The sequence below is a fragment of the Lactuca virosa genome, chromosome 9 (genome assembly GCF_052849685.1).
Source record: "Lactuca virosa cultivar CGN04683 chromosome 9, Lactuca_virosa_CGN04683_v6, whole genome shotgun sequence".
Classification (NCBI taxonomy): domain Eukaryota; kingdom Viridiplantae; phylum Streptophyta; class Magnoliopsida; order Asterales; family Asteraceae; genus Lactuca; species Lactuca virosa.
The window spans coordinates 284,608,060-284,633,099 of record NC_136434.1 but is presented as its reverse complement, the minus strand read 5'-3'; the positions used below and the strand labels follow the sequence as shown (position 1 = coordinate 284,633,099).

The window sequence follows — 25,040 nt, the reverse complement described above, 5'->3', positions numbered from 1 at the left end:
TTTAAATCTATGACTATCCAATTAATCAGCGAGATGTCGTTCGATATGCTTATATGAATTTTGTTCCCCTCCAAAAAATACTTTCTGAATATCCAAAATCTGGACAGAAACCCATAAGCGTAGCTTTCAAGTGTCTTGGTTTAAATCTTATCATTGGATTTAATATTTAGTGCCTTCAGATGTCGTGTTTTACTTCCCATGTTTTTTTTCAACAAACCTTATGGATATGGATATTAAAGCCAATGAACATTTACTATAGATGGATTTAAAAACTGGAAGAAAGTTTGTGGGAAAATATGTGCTTTTTTGCGTCATATGGGTACCGAGTGTACATCTTTTCACAGCGTCACAAAAAAAGCATGGGTAATTTGTTAAATCGGGCGCAAGATATACGAAATATGTTTGAAAAAATTACTAATAAAGAGCTTAAGAACAATAGACTGAGATTAAGGCTATTATTCTTTTTAGTTCGTTGGTACGCCTTTCAAGCAATTGCATTTAGAGGCCATAACAAAGCCTAGATTCCATCAACAAAAGAATTTTTTTTGAAATGTTGGAGGCAATTGGAACTTTTAAAATTGAGATGAAACAAATATTTCACAATACTCCTAAACATGCATTATACACATTCACCATAAATTTATAAGGAGATTTTAAACCTCATTTCAAGTAGGGTGAAACGGATGATCTGTGAGGAGATTGAAGGTGGTAAATTTTGTTTAATTGTTGATGAAGCATGTGATGAATCTAACAAAGAACAAATGTCCATTGTTTTGAGATTTGTAAATAAAGATGGACTTGTTATGGAGCGTTTTCTTGGTCTAGTTTATGTACCTGACACAACATCAAAAAATCTTAAGAAAGAAAGATATTATGTATTATCACATTACAATTTTGATTTCAAGTCAATTCGTGAGCAAGGGTATGGTGGTGAAAACAATATGCATGGTCATTTCAAACGTTTGCAAGCATTGATTTTTTATAATTGTCCATATGTGTATTATGTCCACTGCTTTGCTCATCGTTTGCAATTATCATTAATGGCCGCTTTACAAGTAGTTATTACATTAAGAAAGTTTTTTATTGAGTTATATTTTGTTATCAAGATGTTTACTCCGATTTGTGAGCTTTTACTTAAAATTATTGAGGGAACTTATTTAATCAAAGGAGAATTAGATTCAACATATGAGACTATTACTACATTTGCGTTCATTTTTATTTTTCATCCAAGGAAAGAAATAATGGAGATCACTAATTTACTTTGTCAAGCTCTACAAATACAAACTCAAGATATTTGTAATGCAATGAGGCTAGTTGCATCCACTAAAATGTCTTTGCAAAAAATAAAAGATGAAATATGGGGTGATTTTCTCTTTGTTGTCAAGTCATTTTGTGAGCTACGCAACATTGACATCCAAGATTTATCTTCCTCTTATTTTAGTAGAGGGGCTCGAGCTCGTAATGAGCATAGCGATCATACACTTGAGCATCCTTACCGTGTGGATATATTTTGCGAAGCAAGTCACCTAAGGGAGTTAGATCATCGATTCAATGATAGTTCTATGAAGTTGCTTCAACTTTCAGCAACTTTAGATCCTAAAAATGCTCATGAGCCTTTTCGAAGTGATGATGTATGTCAATTAGCAGAGAAGTTTTATCCCAAAGATTTTTAATGACCGTGAGAAATTAATTTTAAAGTTGCAACTTCAACATTACAAAGTTGATGTCGTTCAACATGTAATTTATAAACAATTGATATCCATTTCAGAAATGTGTCAATGGTGGTTGATAAAGACTAGAAGAGTTACAAATTTTAGTCTTATATATCGAGTAGATAGTCTCATACTTACTTATTCTCCCAAATTCAACTGCTACAACATAGAAGTCATTTTCAACAATGAGTCTTACTAAAACAAGATTACAGAATAAAATGGAAGACGGACTTTTGAACGACTCAATGGCTTTGTAATTCGAAAGGGAACTTGCTGAAAAGATTAGTTTAGAGACAGTTGGACGAGACTTTAAAGACGCAAAAGATATGAGAGTTTCCCTTTGATAAACGACATAAAAGTATTTCATAATAATCTATTTTTTTCTTGTTTTGAAATGTCATAACGCTAAACCATATCAAACTTGCTATATAATTTTTTTTTGATGTTTTGATTTCGGCCCCCTAGTTGTAACATTCTATTTAAAATGAAATAAATAAATAAATAATTAACCGTAAACCCCGAGATGTTTATTAAATTTTATTGTAGCCCTAAATCCTTAATATCTTAGCAGGGTGTTGGTCTTCGGGGAGTTAAATTTCATAATTGAGATTTTGGGGATTAAAATATAATTTTCGGATAGTTTTGCAAAGAATTATGAAGGTTGAGGGTTGTTTGGTAAATTATGGATCTAAGTTGAAAAGAATTGAGAGGGGAGGATGGGGGAAGGGGCTGGAAGTGTAGTTATGAGTTATAATTTGATTATGGGCGGGCATAACCCGTCACCCTTATCTTAGCCCCATATATAAGGTAATATGTAACCCTAACCCTAACCCTATGCATCGGCCGCCACCCTTATTTCCCCTAACCTCCGGTCGCCGCCTCCTTGCCTGTTGAAACCGGAAACCACCGAATCCAAGTCGCCGGTGAAGCTGTCGACAGTGACGAAGGGCAGCACGTTGACGCCAACAGTGGGCCGCCGCTGTCACTCTCCGACGAAGGCGTGACCTTCGTTCCCCGCTTCGACCACCCCTTCGCCTCCCGTTTTCACTCCGTTCCACAGCTGGTTACTTGTGACTGACCGTCGTACGCCACTATGTGGGTGGTTGTGTTCATATTTTAAGAAAATACATGTGTGTGCATGTCGTGTGTGTGTGTATTTGTTTGGCCGAACATCGCAAGAAACCCACCACCAAAGGATGGTGGCTATCATCTCCGACCACCACCTGCCACCGCGAGGGTGGCTGTGGGTGTGTTTTTTTAGAGTTATTTTGTGTTGTGAGGTGTGTATATAGGGGTTCTTTGGCCGGAAATCATGGGAAACCACCATGGCAGCCAACCATGGTGGTTGTCACCTTGCTACAGCCACCAGCCGCCGTGTTTGGTGGTTGTGTACATAAGTTAACGTGTGTGCATGGGTTTTTCTACATATTAATGTATTGGGTGTTTGTTGCCGGAATTTTGACTCGAAAACCACCACCGCCGCCGCGAGGTGATGGCTGCCGCCGTCGACCACCACCGCCCGAGGTGGCAATGCGTGGTGTCCGGCCTAGTGAAACCCTAATTAACATAAGAACTTAACCATTGGACTAATTTGCATGCGATTGGGTTGGAAACCCTAATTAGAGTTTAGAAAACCCTAATTTTGGAGATGTTAGTTTTGGATTTATCGGGACCCCCGTTTTGGACCGTTGGATTGGAATTATGAATTAAGTCCAACCACAGTGTATGGTTGATGTAACATCCCAAAATTTAAGACCAAAAATTTCGTTTTTAGTTTAACAATTCATAAACCAACAGTATAAAAACATCCATAGTATCATCATGTGTCAGGACCAAAGTGTCAATAATCAAAACATGTTGTCATAAAATAATATCAGAGTGTAATCTCAAAGATCTCATGTGCAGAAAATCATAGTGTGATGTGCTGCGATCGAGCCGGCTCCTTTCCTTTTTAAAAACGAAGTACTTGAAACAAAAACTAAAAACCGTAAGCACGAAGCTTAGTGAATTCCCCCATCATACCACATACCATACAACATCATACTGTCAGGCATATCTGGGTGCCCGACCTACCCCTTCGGTCTCTTTCAACCGTTAACCGGGAACTAACCTCCCTTTCGGTATCTTTCAACCGGTAACCGGGAGCTAACCTGCCCTTCGGTATCTTTCAACCGGTAACCGGGAGCTAACCTCCCCTTCGGTATCTTTCAACTGGTAACAGGGGACTATTTCACCCCTACCACTACCACATAATAACACAACATAAACATACTGCTAGGCATGCATGGGTTCTGACGACCCCTTCGGTATCTTCCAACCGGTATCCGGGGACTATTTCACCCCTACTACTACTAACATGTATCACATAGCATCCTAGCACACAAACATAACAGTTAAAGACATACCATATAATTATCACAGAGACAATCATCTAACAAACAACTCCTACTAGTGGGCCGACATTGTGACCTTAGACCCACTTCTACTGGAAGGTAACTCACCTCGCAATGCTAAAGTCCCATAGACAAAACTTTAGTTGCTGGATGACAGGTTCTCGAACTGTCAATCATCAAAATAACACCCAATCAGTAATTGGGTTCCAATACATATCCATAATTCCATGCTTGGGGTAAAAGACTACTTTACCCCCCATCTTAGCTTGATTCAAACTCAAGGCCCAATCCAAAGGCCCAGAAGTCCAACTATGAATCAAAGCCCAACATATGGCCCAATTTTCCAAATTGGGCCCAATCCTTTATATGGTCTTATTCTAAGGCCCAACCAATTAGTCCAGTCCAAACATTTGGCATTTCTAATGGCCCAATATCTCATAATCATAAAGGCCCAATTATGGCCCACATATGGCCCAAATTTCCAAATTGGGCCCAAACCTTCACATGGGCCTTACCCTAAAGCCCATCCATAATTCTTAGTCCATATGATTATTCTTGGATGGCCCATCAATAGCCCAATCACTAAAGCTCAATAGAAAGGCCCAACTTAAGGCCCAAGTGAAATTAGGGTTTTCACATAAAATGACGATTAAGGTTAAGTGTTTCTCACTTAACCCATTAAGGACTTAATCCATTAAGTCCATCACTCTACTAGACAAATCATATGGTGTGGTCGGGCTTAATACATAATCCAATTCCAATGACCCAAAATGCGGGTCCCGATAAGTCCAAGCCCATAATTCCAAAAATAGGGTTTTCTAAACCCTAATTAGGGTTTCCAACCCAATCATAGCCCAATAGGCCCAAAACTAAATCCCTAGACCCATTAGGGTTTCATTAGGCCCATTACGGTTTCGTTAGTCGGGAACCACCAACTACCACCTCGGGTAGTGGTGGTCAACGGCGGCTCACTGTGGTGGTTATGGTTTCTAGTCCATTTTTGTCCAAGCATCCAAAAAGCAACTAAACACAATCAAAAGCACACCGCCACCCAACACGACACCTCACGGTGGTGGTTATGAGTTTCTTTTCATTATTCTACTTTCTAATTACATTTTACAATACTTTAACCCAAAAAAATAAACACACACAAAATAGATAAACACACACAGCCACCTTGTGGTGGCCGGCAGTGGTGCGTGGCGGCAGCCACCACCTCACGGTGGTGGTGGTGGATCCTCTTTCGAATTCCGTCCAAACAAACACATACCCACACGACCTACACTAAAACACACCCAACGATACACACACACGCGTGCGCGGAACAGTAACACAACTACCCACCTTGCGGCGTACGGCGGTGGTAGTGGGTTGCGCTTGCAAACAGCAGCAGTGCTAGCGGCCGGTGGCAGTCATGACGATTGGCAGCAGCTCGTGGCAAAACAGCCGCATGGAGGCGATGGCAACATCGAAACCCAACAGCAGACGGTTCAACCGGTCCCTCCCACGACCACCGTATCGGTTCTAACTCTCGCCTTCGCCAGCGAAGAGAGTAGTGGTGGTGGCGCGTTGGCAGGAAGAAGGAGGAGAAAGGGAAACGATTGGAACAGCAGCAACGACAACCACACACTCTACTGTGGCTCCGTCCTTAACATAAGCGACGCGGCGGCAGGTGAAGATGAGAACCCGTCTTCATCGTCGGCGGTGCAGCAACGACAGCAACCGAACGGTGGCGACCCTTCGTCTTCGACGGCAACAATGGTCTGTCGTGTTGTTGGTTTATCGGGACAACAAGGGGTCGGGTGGTGGCGGCTAGACGATGGAGGAAGGAAAGGTGGCGGTTGAGCATCAATTAGGGTTAGGGTTGGACGGGTGTATGTGGGTTATGAGGCATAAATATGGAGGCGAGGGTGACGGGTTCACCCGTATCCATACAATGTCATATGGTTTTTGCACTTCCAGCCCCTCCTCCCATTATTCTTTTCAAAACAAATGTTTAATTTACCATTTAAACCCTGCCTTCTGAAAACTATTACAAATCAAGTCCAAAATTTTACCAAGCAGCCCCTGCTTGACAAATTCTTTTCAACTTTGGTACATAATTTACCCTTTTAGCCATAGCCATCCAAAATCCTTTCATGTTAAGTCCAAATGATATCAAACACCCCCTGTCTTCTAAAAATCTTTACAAAATAAATCTCAGAACTTACACTTTTAACCCCCAACTTCTAAAACTGTGACAGTTAACTCGTAGAGACCAACACTTGATATATAATTATTGATTTTAGGGCTACTATTCGTTCTATAATTTGTTTATTTATTTATTTAATAAACGGGGTGTTACAACTCTCCCCCACTTAAATTAGATTTCGTCCTCGAAATCATTCCTTACCATTCCTTACACGCCGAACCACCCAAGTAACATGGCCACAATCCTGGGCACACCCTAGCCTTCCCAGGGTAACCATGACCAACCTTCGCAAGGCCCTAAAATACGCAGATGAACGAATTCCTTGCAACAAAATTACGGCTACTCTGTCTGAAATCTGTAGTCTCGAGATGGCCTGACTCCCTGGCAGACCACCCATGTTGAGCTTTACCAAGCTTAATCTTCTTCGAATGACCGACCAAATGCACACTTTTTGCCTCGGTTACCTCAATGCTACCATTAGAACAAAATCACTGACCATAGTCAACAATAGAGCATTTATTCTTGACAGAAGGCTCAAATAATCCTTCGAGTAGAAGATCCATCCTTGCAACGGTTAGACTCAGACGAGAGCTGCGCAACAGGATCAAATCGACTACTCTAAGATTACTTAATCCCGTTGTGAGTGACTTGTCACTTCACAATCAACCAGCTATTCCGTCTGTACTTGCACCCTAAAACGCAAATAGTAACACTGTCCAAACACTGAAACTGCCTGAAACTGCATGCTGTTACATAGCTGCTTTCCAAAATCTATTGAGACCTTCCTGGTCTCACTTCATTTGTCAGTCATCTGAAATACTGGGTTCCGGCCCGGCTGTGGAGCCAAAGGACTTCCACATAGTTACCTTACACGACTTCCGAATGAAATCCTTCCCTGGAACTAGTTCCCACTAGTTATCATGCCACTGTGGCTCTAGCGAACTTTTGATCTAACTGATCGGGTCCATACGTCGAGTCCTGACGTCACTAAATCCAAGGCTAAAAGTGATTTCTACCTGACCAAAAGGAAGCCTTATATCACAAACGACCTTAAGCAGTCCATTGCTTCCTTGATCTCCTAACTGTAGTGGCGTTCTTATAGTCTTATTACTGGCTCAACCAGGTCCAATCCCTCTGGGGAAATCCATAAACCAATCCGTAGATTTCCATATCCTCACCGCTGCACCTGAACTGGTGGGTACTACTGTTCCTTCTGCGATTTAATAACGCTCTCACGCTATCTACCAACCTAGTGAATGCTATGGCTACACCCGCAGTCTTACAACACTCTAGCACTATCTTCCAACCTTGTGAAGGCTACGGCTACACCCGCAAACTTACAACACTTCCCACACTATCTAGCGGTTAGTGAATGCTACGGCTATCCCGTAGTATTACAACACTTTCCCTAGTATCTGATCGCTAGTGAATGCTACGGCTACCCCCGCAGTCTTACAACACTTTCCATATTGGTCGAACACACACTCGACCTAACACTCAACTAAACTTGAGTCCTAACTGGAGCTCTAACCTGGTTCCCGAAACCTGCTATCTGATGCCAAGGAAAAGCGTGAACCCAATGTTGGGGCGTTTTCTAAACTTCCAACTCTCCCAATCCTCAACCTAGACGGCCACCCAACCGCCTTCGGTCCTGACGAGGATGCGAAGCTCATCCTAATTTCACACCTATAATTGCTCTTGAATACCTAATCGATTCTCCCCCACTTAGATTCGACTAACTCTTCGCGGCACGTGAGAATTGAAGGATTCCCAATCCTTCTTGCTTTCTAATAATCCACCGATGGAAACCTGTGCTTACCAATGCTAGCGATCAATCACCGGTTAAACCCTAAGATCGCCCATCCTCTGAAAATCCTGAAGAGTACTCTTGAAATCTGGTCCAGTCTGACACCTCAGACCACCTCTCATGCTGACTACTGGAGGACTTAACCTTCACCCTGGCTAACGAATCCTTATTTCCACTTCCAATCTCACAGCACCACTAAACTCTAACCGAACACAACCCATGCGAGAAATGTAATTTTCTTGAACATCCAATGACTGAACACCCATGCATCGAACACCCACAATTGACACCACCTTCTTCATGCTACCAGCCCTTTCCTAGCAACGGTAGTGCCTTGAACTCCAAAGTTCTTCCATAGACAATTGTCGACCATACCTGAACCATGATAGAACCACTGAACGATGACTTCACTGAAGAACTATCGCTCTAACCCTGACCGACTATCCTCTAAATAATACTCCTGCACAGGTCTCGACAAAGATCCGGAATGATAACGGTACACACGGAACCCACTTTGCAAGATACGTCCCTCTGTAGGTTCATCAAGGACTTTTCGGCATGCAGAATGACATATAACATCCTTGATAACCCAGACAATAGCAGAGAACCGACCTGAAATCTGACTGGTCCAAACTCACTTATAATTCTAAAGCGATACAGATTCCCGACATCCACCTAGTAGCAGTAGAAGATGATATACCCGTAACATCTGGAGGGATCCTTGTCACCTTTTCCAGAGATACTCAACCATCCTGAGATCATGGTGCAAAACTCCCTCCCGATCTTGATGACAGGAACTGACAATAGGACCCTCCTTCCTGAAGGACTCTAAGGATTCACAGGCTTTGGGTTTCAGATGAGCCCCTAATTGCCCCGTGACAAATCTGTACTATGAACCGAGAGAACATTGAACACCCCGAACCAGCAAAAGGGAAACGATCTTACACTGACCACTGGTAATTTTACGGTATGCAATTGGCATATGACAACCAGGGATACACTTACTCATCCTACTATAGTATCCCAACCACATCATAATTCCCACAACAATGTGCATATAAAACTGAAAGAAGGCAAGGTTACATACCCGCAACATCACCTACTGAAGTTCTGACTTTTCCTGTCTGACACTGCAGGGCCTGACTCCTTCTGCTAACAGGACCAACCCCGCTACACTTGGAGCAGCTTAAACCCATGGAACGTCAAACTTGTTGGATTAGATGTCTAAGCCCATGACAATTATTGGTATGTACTCGACCCGAGAGTAGTATGGTCCATTTGGGTTGCATGGCATCGGAACAATTGGATAGACAAATGAGAAAAGGTTATTTATGATTTATATTAATATATTATAAGTTCTAATATATTAATATGAAATCGTATTATTTAATTAGTATTGATCAAGAATTAATTTGGAATTAATTTTGTGATCAAAAGAGACTAATTAAATATATGGGGATTGATTATGTAAATCATTCATTCTTATATATGTGGGCTTATGATCCATAGTTCTTCATGTTGGGCTTAACCCATGTGGTAACCCATGGATACTCCATGGAGGATAAAACCCATGGATCATGAAGGAAATGGAAAGTCATGCACATTAGGGTTTACATGGTGTAACCCTAAATGAGCCACACTATATAAAGGACCCCATGGTTCATGAAATGGCACTAGTGGAGACACAAAGAGGGCAAAGTCGATTTCATAGAGTGAACCAAGTAACCTCTTCTCAAGTTATTCCAACTTTTGGTGGTGTTGTGTGATTCCATTTGAGGTGCAACACTTGGGGCACTAAGCTCTTAAAGGTTCAAGACTTCAAGCTCCATCAAAAGGTATGTCATCTAACTAGACTTTTGTAGTATAGATACTCCATTGTATGCTAGTTAGGATGATACCTTGGAAAAATTGATATTTGAATGTATAATAGAGAAAACATAGATCCAAGGTATATAGGGTTGCATGTACACCATAGGAGTGTTAGAATGCTCAAAAACCCAACAGTGGTATCCAAGACTAGGGTTGTTTTCAATTATACTTGATGCTACTTGCTTGGAAATGCCTTAAAAATCGATTTTCTGCTGTTCTGGACTGTGGACTCGTCGAGTCCACTGATGGACTCGTCGAGTCCACTGATGGACTCGCCGAGTCCAAGGCAAAAACTGACAACTCGCCGATTTTGTTCATACACTCGACGAGTTGGTGCTCCGGAATGCAGATTTTCTTGGTTTTTTGGCCAGAATTGGACTAGGATCATTACCCTAAGCTGATTTTGAACTTATAAACATGTTTTTGATGTGGTAATGATCATACTAATCCAATTCAAAAGATAATTGTCAAAATTTTCATGTTTTGTATTAGTTTAATGGTTAGGTTAATTACATGAAAATTGTTTGATTTGAATTGTCTTGTTCATATGAGTTTAATCTAGATCATAGTTTTCTTGACATGTTTGTTAGTTTAATTGGTGATCTTAATGATTTTTTTTAATGGACTCCATAACTTGTCCTCAAATTATGGAAAACCAAAAGTTTTTCCTTTTAAAAGAATCATTAAAGCCATAGGTTATAAACTTGAAGAGTCTTTTCCCATAAATTGTTTTATGACCTCCATAACTTGTCCTCAAGTTATGGATTTTCAAAAGTTTCTTTATTAAAGTCTTTAAACCTATATTAAACTCATATTTTATGGATTCCAAAAGTTTTTTTGAATTGTTCAAAACTTGCCCTCAATTTTTGGAATTTGTAAAGTTACACTTTTGAATACTTTAGTTTCAAACCCTAGAATTTTAATAGTTTAAAATTCAACCCTTATACTATTATAATATTATAGGTTTAATATTTATATATATGTATAAGAGTAAAAGTCAGTCTTACCATTAGTAGGCCTCATTCACGAAGCCGGTCTATAAGGGGGGTATAAGGTTACTTCCTATAAAATGGCAGTTTAATGGGTGTCCACTCTCACCCACCGCTTCCTTGACTGGTGGAGGGTCGTTAGCCGAACGGGTAAGATAGGACTCTAATTGTCCCTTAATTAAAAGTATAATGATAAATATAAAAAAACTAAACGCTTATAAATTCCCAATCTTAGTTACTTTAGGAAAATGTGAATATGGTGCTAACCCATGAAATTGCACTTTGCACCTTGTTAAGCCGTTAGTGGAGCGTGTGGGGTTAATCGGCACACTAATCGGGACTGACAGTGCGTGGTAAAGGGTAGCTCGATGTTAATCATAGATCAATGGAGCGTGTGTGGTTAACTGGCACATTGATTAGGTGGTTGTAACATTGGGTGTACCAAGCTAATTTGCATGGTTTTTCACACCTTGTTTGTGATCCTCGACATCCCAGGCACAAACTTGAAGGGCACAATCGAGATTTAAACATGTCATTGAATTGTTTAATGAATCTCAAAGGATCTAGAAGTTTCAATTCACTTAAAACCTAATACTCCTTTTCGTGTTTCGTGGTGGAAATTGGTAAATCGTCATTTACCTACCTTCAAATATTTTGCGGTTTGGATTACGGTATCCCTCTTCCAAATTGTAAAATATTGTGTTGGGTCCTAGCCTTAATATTTCATTTGGGTGTTATATTAAGGACTTAAATCAACTAACTTGAATTTCTCCCGTGTAGATGTCTGGTTCAGACAGCTATGGTCTTCCCAAATCTTTTAGAACAAGTTTTTCTCTCGAAGATGATACTTCACTTCCTCCACCTCCTCCAATCATTCTCCCTGACCCACAAGCTCGAAGACTTGAAAAGTTCAGGATCACTCAATCCCTATTGGATAATAAACACAAATATGGAAAGCCTATATGTGCTCATGTCTTGGATATGAAGCTGTATATTGACAGGCTAAGGATGTTGGGTGTCGTCTTCCCAAGGAAGTTGGCTATTGACTGGGTCCTTCAGTCACTTCCCGAGTCATATAGTGAGTTTGTTAAAGACTACTATGTGACAGATCACGACATGACCCTATTTGATCTTACCTATTTGCTAATTGTTGCCGAATTAGCAATGATTTGGCGTAATGGTCAAGCAAATCTGATTGGAAGGTGTACATCCCAAGTTGACATGGACATCCCAGAAAAGATTCCTTCTCCTAAAGGAAAGGAATTGGGCATGGTCAAGAGTTTTGATCATAAGAGAAAGGCCAAATATGAGATTGCTCCATGTGAGCCTGTGTGTTTCTATTGCCAAAGACAGGGACATTGGAATCGAAGCTGCCCAGACTACCTGAGAAGTTTAATAAGATTGTATGGTTCTGCTTCAGGTAAGTCTACTATCTAACTCTATTAAGTTCCTAATTGTTGATTCTTAATACATGTTGTGACAAGGTTGCAATTTGATGTTTTGTAGGATCATGCAAAGGGAAGGAAGCTTAAAGGAAGAGTATGTTGAATATGATCGCGAAGATGGATATCAATCGCATGGTTTGAAGATCGGATTTTTGAGCTGCTGCTTAGAGTTATCATAGATTGCTAGGAAATATGTAATAACATAGTTTTCATTTGTAATTGCATTGTAAGGAAAAGTTTTTTTCCGCATTTTATAAATAAATAAAATTTTGTTTTATTTTTATTATATCTCCTTGCAATGGCATTTGTGAAAATTGATGTATGTGTATGTTAGCAATATGAATTTGATTATTTCATTTGTGGTAGTGTCATAATTTACCAAATGAGGAACGATTCTCATCACCCAAGGTTCAATTGGACAGAAACTTGGAATCATGTGAGTTGTATTGTATGATTAATGAGAATTTTCATCTTTGGTAAATTAAGACTAATTCCTTATTCACATGTATATGTGAGTCAAGTGAAGGACTAGGGGATCGGGTACACTGGGTGTGCGTTGGTCAAGATCCACCACAAAGATCGATAAGACTATTCTTCATGATTTACTAAATTTTAGTAAACATGGTTATGCTTACAAGTTTAAGTATAATTCTGAAACATTGCAAAAGGTTCAATGTATGGCAGAACGAATGAGAAGAATCAAATTAGGCAGAAAGATAAAATTTTCTTCAATCTGAAAAGATGGGAGAGTACTTTAGTATCGTGTTATATGATCATCTTAATGTTTATGGAAAACCGTATCACAATTGATTCTCTAAGTACATCTTAGTGCATTTGCATGACTAAGAATAGGAATCGTGAATTGTTGAAATGGTTAAATCAATTAAGGCGAATCATACTTTGTTCCAAAAACAAGTCTTAGAGTCATACTCCAAGATTGAGCATTGAGTGACATAAAATTAAGAAAGCTTTAAAGCACTCATCAAATGTAGAGTAAAATGTTTTCTACTCTTGTACATTTGAAATTGGTAAGTTGTGATGTTTTGGATAAAACAAAGACCAACTAAGGCCAATTATGTGAAGTGTTTATCTTGATTAGAAACCGCACTAACTCTTGAGTATTTGTTTGTCAAGTAATGTTCCTTGACAAAGTAAATCATATATGTCAAGAGGTCAGTGGGAGTCTTAAGGATCTTGACAAGTTTCAAGAACAAATCAAGAATAAACCTATTGTTAAACACTAGCACACAACTTGAGGTTTGTGACCTATCGTGTTGACATATTCTTGTTTCTGTGCCCATTCCAGTTGAAGTTTATTATGCATATGAGTTCTGAGAGTTGTCAATTGGTTGCATAACAACCTGGAAGCAATGGTAGGCCCTTGTGCTGCCAGGTGGCAAGAAATTAAGAATGAACAAGTTTAGTCCATATGAGTTTGGATTTGTCACTAACCTTGTCTTGTGATTATGGTTTTGACAAATTCACATGGATAGGAACACATACACCATAAAATCTAAGTGTCATAAGGTTTCTCTCTGATTCAGGAAAATGATGGTGAGGAAACGCTTTCACTAAGTAGAATTTAAATAGTTAGCAATTGTGATACTTGCATTTCTCAAATTCGATTATGATTAAGACATCCCTCTTCATAGTTCGAATTGTGAGAAATGGCAAAGGTCTAAACAATTAAGACTATGATTACGACATACCTCTTCATAGTTCTAAAAAATTTTAGACACACATGTGAGCTATCTAAGGGAAGGTGTATGAGTTTAAGAAGCTTAGATAACGTCTTATCAAAGCATCTCATATCAGAAATCTGAACTTTGGTAAGAAAGTCAACAAAGTGTTGATTTCTAGAAGTTCAGCTGATTTCTGAGTACATGTCAAAGCTAGTGGGAGCATAAGTGTTATGCTAATAAGGATGTAATTATTATGCTAGTGGGAGCATAATCAATTATAATGAATGTTGCAAGTTAGAAATGTTAATTATAGAAAACAAAAGTTTCAATTTGCAAGTTGCACAGTTTGAAAAGTTGTTTTGCTATAATTAAGGGAGAGAAAATTATACTTCATTTCAATTCTAAAAGCTTAGATTGAGATTTTAATCACACTTAGTCATATATATATATATATATATATATATATATATATATATATATATATATATATATATATGAATGTTATGTTGGAATGGTTCAACATAAGGAAATTCTATATATGGATGTGTTAATTGCGTTCTCAAAATTTGATTATGATTACGGCATCCCTTTTCATAATTCGAATTTTGAGAACATGGCAAATAATATAAAAAAATTTTGTAGCAAAAGACTGATCAAGTATCATATCTTTATGTTAGACATTATGAATCGTGTCCTATATGCTTCAGGTATAGGATCGATTGCATATGCTATAATATTCTCGTGTTCTAAAATTTTCAAAATGTGTAGGGCATTAAGAGGGAAAAAGGACTAGAACCGGTTATGACTAAAGTGGTTGAGCAACTGTTAAGGACAATCTAAGGTTCGCCAAAGATTGGTCGCTTAAGGACAGTTGGAAGTATGGTAATGGAAGGACCATATTGACATTATTATGAATAGACATGAGTCTATTAATCATGAATTGTCGTATGGAAAATATGGAATGTTTCCATATTAGGGGGGGTTGGAGAATATATGAGAAAGTTAGAAACTTTTATGCAAGAAGGATGTTCAAAGGAATGTACTTTGAATTCAAGACTTCATTTCCATGGAATTGTCTTGTAACAATCTCCAAAGGAATATTTTGTAATATCATTGGTCAAGTCTTTGTGACTTTTGGTACCTAGACATTACAAAAGAATCATTGGATGATAGTTTAGAATCTAACACTTCCTAGCAGTGACAAGAATTTGGAATTCTTACACTTGCAGTAAGGATTTGGAATTGTGAAATGAGCATCATTGAAATGTTTTTCAATTGATCTATTTCACAATGTAAGGACCATAGACAAACATAGTGTGCATTCTTGGAGCATGGCATAACTATTGTTTAGACAAACATAGTGTGCATGCTTGGAGCTAATGGGTTTTGAGCATTCTAACACTTCCTAAGTGTACATGCAACCCTAATAACCTTGAATCTATGTTTTCTCTATATACATGCAAATTTCTTTTTCAAGGTTATTTCCTAACTAGCATGGCATGGGGATTACATAAAACATAAAACTAGTAGAAATACATACCTTGTTGTTGCTTGGATTCCTTCAAGACTTTGTGAGCCTAGCACCCCAAATGTTGTGCCTCAAATGCTTCACACAACACCACAAGACTTGGAATAACTTGAGAGAATACTTCTAGCACTCAAAATTGGTTATGCCCTCTCTAGTAACACTATGTCCACTAGTTCCACTTTTTTCTAGCCATAGGGTTCCTTTTATAGTGTTGTCACAATTAGGGTTTACACATGAATGCCCTTAATTGTCATGACTCTTGATTTCCCATGACCCATGGATTTGTAACTCCCATGGAGCTCCATTTGGTTACATCCATAACCATAAACCATGGATCATTAATCCACCATAAAAGAATTGATGATTGTCATAATCAACCCTATATATTTAATTAGTCTCACTTTGATCACCAAATTAATCCTAGATTAATACTTGATCAATACTAATTAAATAATACTATTATTAATATATTAGAGCTTATAATATATTAATAATCATAAGTGCCTTATTCTCTCATTTAGTCTATCCAAGTATTGCAATGCCATGCAACCCAAATGGACCATGCCGGGTCGGGTCAAGTACATACCAAATAAAGTTATGGACTTAGACACTATATCCAACAGTCTCCCACTTGGATAAGTCTAATAACTATATTTGCAAATATGACTTCAAAATCCGACTAGCAATCGTAGCTCTTTCAAAGTCTCTCGGAACTGAGATGATGATGATACGCCATTTAAGATAAGTGATCATATAATCCTCTATTCTCATGATATCAGCCGGACAAACACATGGAACATGGTCTTTACTTATTGTCCAGCATTTGTTTCTCGATCTCTGATTTGTTTCGACATAGAACTAAATTGAACACATCAATTAGGTTCTGACCGGGCCCGGTACATAGGTCAAAACCAAATCATCGAGGGGCCCAGATATCGCTTCTATTTCTAGAAGGAACAGATAAACTTCGACTGATATGCTTGTACTAAATACTTGTTGAATTATTCACAAAGGCACGTTTTATGACATCGAGTTACCAATGCGTTTTCGTGCAATCAATGAATAACCAACTCATAGTCAACAACTCATATCTCTAGGTTTGAAGATTTATATGATATTACCGTCTCACGATCACTCGAGATAAATTCCATGAAGTGATGCAAGTGAGCGTGGGTTGGATCCAATACTCAGCCCTTATGAGTACTCATGAATGTTGTAGCAACCATTGCATTGTCCAAAGCACTTTTAGACAAATCATACAAGCCAAATTCATGACAGTCTTAAATCAATACTTACTTCCAAAGTTTGACTGACTGTGGATGGTTTGAATAATTACATAATTATTCTGGAAGTAAAAACATGCAAAATTGAAACATAGTAAACAATCAACACAAGATAGTAACACCTTACTCATAAATAAATAACAACTTTTATTTATCATCAAATGTCAATTACATTTTACAAGTTTCAGGGTTCTCATTTGACCCTTCGTGAGGGGATCTGCCGGGTTCTCATTTGATCATACCCTCTTAGCCACGAGGAGTCCTTCTTCTATTCGATGTCTGATGAAATGGTATTTTCTGTTAATGTGCCTAGATCTCCCGTGATCTCTTGGTTCCTTAGCCAAAGCAATCGCACTTTCGCTGTCACAGAAAATTTCCATTGGCTCTTTTATAGCTGGTACAACTCCAAGGTCTCCGATGAAGTTCTTTAGCCATATCGCCTCCTTAGCTGCTTCACTTGCTGCTATGTACTCTGATTCACAAGTAGAATCAGCTACTGTCTCCTGCTTGGAACTTTTCCAAGTAATTGCCCCTCTATTTAGGATAAAGACCCAGCCTGACTGAGAGCGGAAATTATCCCTATCAGTCTGGAAGCTAGCATCGCTATATCCTTCCACTCTCAAGTCATCACTGCCTCCGAGGGTAAGGACCCAATCCTTAGTCCTCCGCAGATACTTGAGAATGTTCTTTACCGCTGTCCAGTGTGCCTTGCCAGGGTTCCCTTGATATCTGTTGACCATGCTCAAAGCAAAGGCCACATCAGGGCGAGTACAAGTCATAACATACATGATCGAGCCCACAGCGGAAGCATATGGTATATGACTCATTTCAGCTATCTCAGCCTCTGTACTCGGACTCTGAGTTTTACTCAGCTTGGCATTACTCTGGATTGGTAATTCTCCTTTCTTGGATTCTTGCATGCTGAACCTCTTCAGCACCTTATCCAAGTAAGTACTTTGACTAAGTCCAATTAGTCTCTTACTCCTATCTCTCAATATCCTTATCCCTAGGATATAGGCAGCTTCTCCAAGGTCCTTCATAGCGAAACACTTCCCAAGCCAGGACTTAACCTCCTGCAAGGTTGGGACGTCGTTTCCTATGAGAAGTATGTCATCCACATACAACACCAAGAAGCTAACTATGCTCCCACTAGCCCTGACATACACACAAGACTCATCCTCACTCCTAGAAAAGCCAAACTCTTTGACTTTCTCATCAAAGCAAAGATTCCATCTGCGAGATGCTTGTTTCAATCCATAAATGGATTTATCAAGCTTACATACTCTATTAGGGTATCTTGTATCGACAAAACCCTCTAGTTGAGCCATGTAAACATCCTCAGCTAACTTTCCATTAAGGAAAGCGGTTTTGACATCCATTTGCCATATTTCATAATCATGAAATGCAGCTATGGCTAACAATACTCTAATAGACTTAATCTTAGCTACTGGTGAGAAGGTCTCATCATAGTCAACTCCCAGAGTTTGAGTAAAGCCCTTCGCAACCAGTCGCGCTTTGTAAGTATGTAGCTTCCCATCCATGTCGGTCTTCTTCTTGAAGATCCATTTGCACCCAACTGTCTTACGACCTGGTACATTGTCAACCAAGTTCCAAACTTGATTGTCATACATGGACTGAATCTCGCTGTCCATAGCCTCCTTCCATTTAGCAGACTCAGGGCCTGCCATGGCTTCCTTGTAATTATTAGGTTCATCCAAATCTATTAGTGTACTATCACTAATAAACGTATCACCTTCAGTGGTGATGTGATAACCATAATAAAAAATCAGGTGTGTTCCTCACCCTAGTGGAACGTCTCGGAGGTACAGACTCATCTATCGGATCAACAGGAGTTTCCTCCTCAGGTTGGTCGATAGCATTTGAGGTTCCTTCACCACTTGACTCTTGAAGCTCTTCAAGGTCAATTTGCCTCCCACTGTCCCCTTGGCTTATGAATTCTCTCTCACGAAAGACTCCTCTTCTTGCTACAAAGACCACATTATCACTGGGTTTGTAGAAGAGGTAACCAAAGGATCTCTGTGGGTAGCCGATGAAAATACACCTCTCACTTCGAGGTTCAAGCTTATCATGAGTCTCACGCCTCACGAAAGCTTCACAACCCCAAATCTTGATGTGGTCCAAATTGGGAACTTTCCCAGTCCACATCTTGTGAGGTGTTTTGGCAACCTTTTTAGTAGGGACTAGATTAAGGATATGGGCGGTAGTCTCTAAGGCATACCCCCAGAAAGAGATTGGTAACGAAGCTCGACTCATCATGGAACGAACCATATCCAACAAGGTTCGATTGCGCCTCTCAGCTACACCATTCAACTGTGGTGTTCTGGGAGGTGTCAATTGTGAGACAATCCCACATTCCTTAAGATAGTCAAGGAACTCAATGCTAAGATACTCTCCTCCTCGATCGGATCGGAGCATCTTGATGTTCCTACCCAATTGATTCTCCACTTCCTGCTTAAACTCTTTGAACTTTTCAAAGGTTTCTGACTTATGCTTGATTAAGTAAATATATCCATATCTACTGTAATCATCAGTAAAAGTCACATAATAGCGATTAGCATCCCTTGTAGCAACTCTGAAGGGCCCACACACATCCGTGTGTACAAGGTCCAACAAACCTTCACCCCTATCACAAGTACCTGTGAAGGGTGACTTTGTCATTTTTCCAAGTAAACAAGACTCGCAACTATCATCTGACTTGAGGTCAAATGATTCCAAGACTCCAGCCTTTTAGAGTTGGCCTATGCGCTTCTTGTTAACATGTCCAAGACGACAATGCCACAAGGATGCTTTATCCAAGCTATCTGAAGAATCAATATACAACACATTATTTCCTAGATTGTCTACAACATTCACGGCTTCATATACACCATCACAAGGTAATGCTTTAAAGTAAAATACATCATTGTAATAAACATTAATAGCACCATTTTTATTATCAAATGAAAATGTAAAACCTTGTTTGTACAAGCCATGAAAGGAAATAATATTTCTCGCCATTTCGGGCGAGTAACAACACTTATTCAAATCTAACATTAACCCATTATTAAGCAATAAAGAATAAACTCCTATCTTGGTAACAGGTGATGCTTTCCTGTTGCCCATGACTAAGTTTATCTTCCCGTGCTCCACTTGCTCACTTCTTCTTAGTGCCTGCAAATCAGTAAAAATGTGAATACCACACCCTGTATCAAGCACCCAAGAATTAGCATTAGATGAGTTGTTAGACAATATTGTGTAAATACCTGCATGGGTGGGTTTAACCTTCCCATCCTTTAGATCTTGCAGATATTTAGGGCAGCTTCGCTTGAAGTGTCCCTTATCCTGACAATAGAAGCACTGTGGTTCCTTTGGGTTTGAAGAAGGAGTAATGGGACCTTTCTTTGTCCCACTTGAAGAGGAACCATCAAGAGTCTTACCCTTGGTACCCTTCGAAGGGCTTTTCCTCTTCTTACCTTTTCCCTGCCCAATAGCCAGAACAGGGGCTGTTGAAGGAGTAGAAGTAGCAACCGCTTTACCCTTAAGGCCATTTTCAGCTGTCCTTAAGAGTCCTTGAAGTTTGCTAAGTGTGACTTCCTCCTTGTTCATATGATAAGTCATACGAAACTGATCATAACTTGGAGGTAAGGAATGTAGAATGATGTCAATCGCCATTTCCTCAGGAAAGTCAACATTTAGCTTCAGCAACCGGTCAACGAACCTTTGCATCTTCTGCAAGTGACCGGTGATGGGTTCACCATCCTTCATCCTTGCGGTTATCATGGAGGAGATGATTTCATACCTCTCCTGACGCGCGCTCTGATGGTACCTTTCCATCAGATCCAGGTGCATCTCATAGGGGTAGAAATCTTCATAGGATTTTTGAAGTTCAGGAGTCATGGTGGCCATCATGATGCATGCTACTTTAGTAGCATCCTTTTCATTTGCAACAAACTCCGCAAATTCTTCAGGAGTAGCAGTGGCTTCATTCACAACCTTAAGCTCCCTATCGAGGACATATTCTTTGTCCTCATAGCGGGTAATCATTCTGATGTTTCTGATCCACTCATTGAAATTGGATCCATCAAAGATGACCTTACCACACAAGTTCATAAGGGAAAAGGAGCCTGTTGGGTTTGAGCCAGAAGCATTGTTGGAAGACATCTGAAAGGAAAGAAAGACAAGTTTCATTAGATTAGGAATCCTTAATAATTCACCCAAATGAAATATTAAGGCTAGGATCCAACAAACTATTTATAGTTGGAAGAGGGATGCCGTAATCCATACTATAAAATATTTGAAGGTAGGTAAATGACGATTTACCAATTTCCACCATAAGAACGAAATATTTTATTATTAGGTTTTATTGGTTTTGAAACTCCTAGATCTTTTGAGATACATTGAACTTTTCAATGGCATGTTTGAATCTCGATTGTGCCCTCTCAAGTTTGTGACTGGGATGCCGAGGATCACAAACAAGGTGTGAATAACCATACAAATTGACTTGGTACCCTCAACAATATTACATAATCGATGTGCCGGTTAACCACACACGCTCCACCGATCTATAATAAGGTCAAGTTACCCTTTGCCACTCTTACTAGTCCATGTTAGTGTGCCGGTTAACCACACACGCTCCACTAACGACTTGGTAAGGTACAAAGTGTAATTTCATGGGCTAGCACCAATTTCACATTTTCCTAAAGTAACTAAGATTGGGAATTTATAATGTATAGTTACTTTATAATTCATTATACTTTTAACGAGTATTTAAAGTCGTATCATACCCGTTCGACTAACGACCCTCCACCGATCAAGGAAGCGGTGGGTGAGAGTGGACACCCATTAAGTCACCATTTTATAGGCAACAACCTTATACCCCCCTTATAGACCGGCTTCGTGAATGAGGCCTACTAACGGTAAGAATGACATATTCTTATACATATCTATATAATAAAATTATAATAATAGTATAAGTGTTGCTTTTTAAACTTTTTTAAAAATCTAAGGTTTAATTTGGAATAAAAGTATTAAAGTGTAAGACTTTTCAAATTCCAAAACTTGAGGGCAAGAATTGAAACTATTCCAAGTCTCTTCAATTTGTAACTTATGAGTTTTAATGATTCATAAAAATGAAGACTCTTCATTTTATGAAACCTCTTTAGTTCTTTAATCACAATTAAAAGAAGTGACTTTTGGTTATCCATAACTTGAGGACAAGTTATGGACACCATCATAGCCATTAAGATCATGAATTAAACACACATGGTGGTTACACATAATTCCTATGATATTCTAAAAACTCATAAGAACACAAATTCATGTCAAGCAATTTCAAGAAATCATATAAACATATACAATACTTGAAATTTGATAAAAGTCATGTAAAATGGGTTAACATAATCATTATCATTTTGAAAAACAGATTTTACAAGTCCAAAACAGATTGGGATAATGATCTTAATCCATTTCCAGCAACAAAACTCGAAAAAACTGCCCAGCACGCTCCTACTCGCCGAGTGCACTATTCTACTCGGCGAGTAGAATGAATTTGTTCATGGACTCGGCGAGTCCTCCCCATGGACTCGGCGAGTCCAGTCGTCAGAATGCATAATTTTCGATTTTTAAGCAGTTTTGCATCAAGTATACAGAAAACAATCCTAGGCTCTGATACCACTAATGGGTTTTGAGCATTCTAACACTTCCTAAGTGTACATGCAACCCTAATAACCTTGAATCTATGTTTTCTCTATATACATGCAAATTTCTTTTTCAAGGTTATTTCCTAACTAGCATGGCATGGGGATTACATAAAACATAAAACTAGTAGAAATACATACCTTGTTGTTGCTTGGATTCCTTCAAGACTTTGTGAGCCTAGCACCCCAAATGTTGTGCCTCAAATGCTTCACACAACACCACAAGACTTGGAATAACTTGAGAGAATACTTCTAGCACTCAAAATTGGTTATACCCTCTCTAGTAACACTATGTCCACTAGTTCCACTTTTTGCTAGCCATAGGGTTCCTTTTATAGTGTTGTCACAATTAGGGTTTACACATGAATGCCCTTAATTGTCATGACTCTTGATTTCCCATGACCCATGGATTTGTAACTCCCATGGACTATCCATGGAGCTCCATTTGGTTACATCCATAACCATAAACCATGGATCATTAATCCACCATAAAAGAATTGATGATTGTCATAATCAACCCTATATATTTAATTAGTCTCACTTTGATCACCAAATTAATCCTAGATTAATACTTGATCAATACTAATTAAATAATAATATTATTAATATATTAGAACTTATAATATATTAATAATCATAAGTGCCTTATTCTCTCATTTAGTCTATCCAAGTATTGCAATGCCATGCAACCCAAATGGACCATGCCGGGTCGGGTCAAGTACATACCAAATAAAGTTATGGACTTAGACACTATATCCAACAGGAGCGTGGCATGACTATGGTTTTAGTTCAAGTAATAAGTTGATTATTCGAAACATTATACAATGAATAATGAGTAATCAATATGGGACTCAAAAGTTTTGGGGCCATATAGGATTAGTATTATTCTTGTGTTTCACTTTGCATGTTTTGACTTCCTAAAAAACTAGGTTATTCAAACCATCCATAGTCGATCATACTTTGGAAGTAGGTATTGAGGCAAGGCTGTCATGAATGGGTTTGTAGTTTGTCTAGGACAAAGTGGCTACAGTGTTCATGAGTGCTCCTGGAATAAGATTCGAGTATTGGATTCAAGCCATGCTCATTTGAATCACTTCATGGATTTTATCACGAGTGATCATGAGACGATAATATCTTATATTCTTGAAAGGGAGACGTGTGAGTTATAGTTGCGAGTCGGTTGCACATTGACATATGTAAATGCACCAGTAACTTGGATGTTATAAAACATATCGTTGTGTGTAATTTGATGAGTAAGTACAAGCGAGCATTTGAGTCGAAGTTTATCCATTCCTTTTACCCTTGGAGGGATAAAAGCAATATATGTGGGCCCCTCGATGATTTAGTGATGACACCCCTAAGTGCTTGGCCAAGCCTGGACTGATTAGATTTGTTCAATTAGTCAGTCGTTGAAAGAACCTCTTTCAAAACTTTCGTATTTCTGAAAGACCCAAACTTTCATACTTCACAATATTGTTACTCCAAAACATGCTACATGCATATTTATAAACAATATTTTACATTGATAATTTGCTTACAAAAGATTGGATACAAATCGACTAAGTTTTAGTATATTACATAACTACCCAGGATATTTAAGCTTTTATACAAACGTAAACCCAAATACAAAAGTAATAGTATAAACTATTCTAAATCTTCCAACAGTATATGTCTATACTGAATTCTCATTACCTACAATTGTTAAACACTAAGAGGGGTAAGCAGTGACACTTAGTGAGTTCAATAATAGATACAATATAACGTTATTCCATATATATACTTTAATATGGCAGAAGCAAAGGGGTACAAGGAAAAACAAAGGCATATGTGAAATGCGACAAGCTTTCCATATCAATCGATGATTTGATTCAATGATATACAATCAATGAGACATAACAATTTCAATATTTGATATACATCAATAACACTTTGGCACAAATGGCACAGAAGACATACAATTTTTGATTAAACATTTTGGTAGATTTCAGGCTTTTAGCCCTATCTAACATTCTGCCAATGCCATAGAATAGAAGTCATTCTCTTACGAGACATGCTCTACATGGCTAGAGGATACATACCAGTACCACCGTGAATCTAAGTCCTTTCACTGATCACATGGTCAAAGGTACAACTTTGCTACCATAATAGCGGAAATAATAACACAAGATGATAACACAGAAAAACACATAGCACATATAACACATAACATATAGTTGTTCCTATATATTGAACTCACCGTAAAATAACCGGGGACTAAATGATAATTTGGGCAGCACTTCGGCTCTAAATATGACTTTCTGTGACGAAACCGGGGATTTTAGTTGAAAACCGACCTTACTCGGGCAGAGTTTCGGCTCGAAAATATAATTTTCTCGGGAACTTCGGAGTGTCGGGACTTGCTTCGGGTGTCGGGAATGATACCGGGACTTCGGGGGGTTAAAGTGG

The 25,040-nt window shown here is 38.9% G+C and overlaps 1 protein-coding gene across 1 annotated transcript; it reads left to right on the top strand.

Moving 5' to 3' along the window:
• Positions 1–683: 683 nt before the first annotated feature.
• On the top strand, positions 684–1,673 carry LOC145140603 (uncharacterized). The gene has a single exon (XM_079074037.1). It carries the CDS (start codon positions 684–686, stop codon positions 1,671–1,673), a length of 990 nt encoding a protein of 329 aa, XP_078930163.1.
• The last annotated feature ends 23,367 nt before the right edge of the window (positions 1,674–25,040 follow it).

Bases quoted from the DNA above. Each gene is read 5' to 3' on its own strand.
- LOC145140603 (XM_079074037.1), top strand. From the start codon at position 684: ATGATCTGTGAGGAGATTGAAGGTGGTAAATTTTGTTTAATTGTTGAT.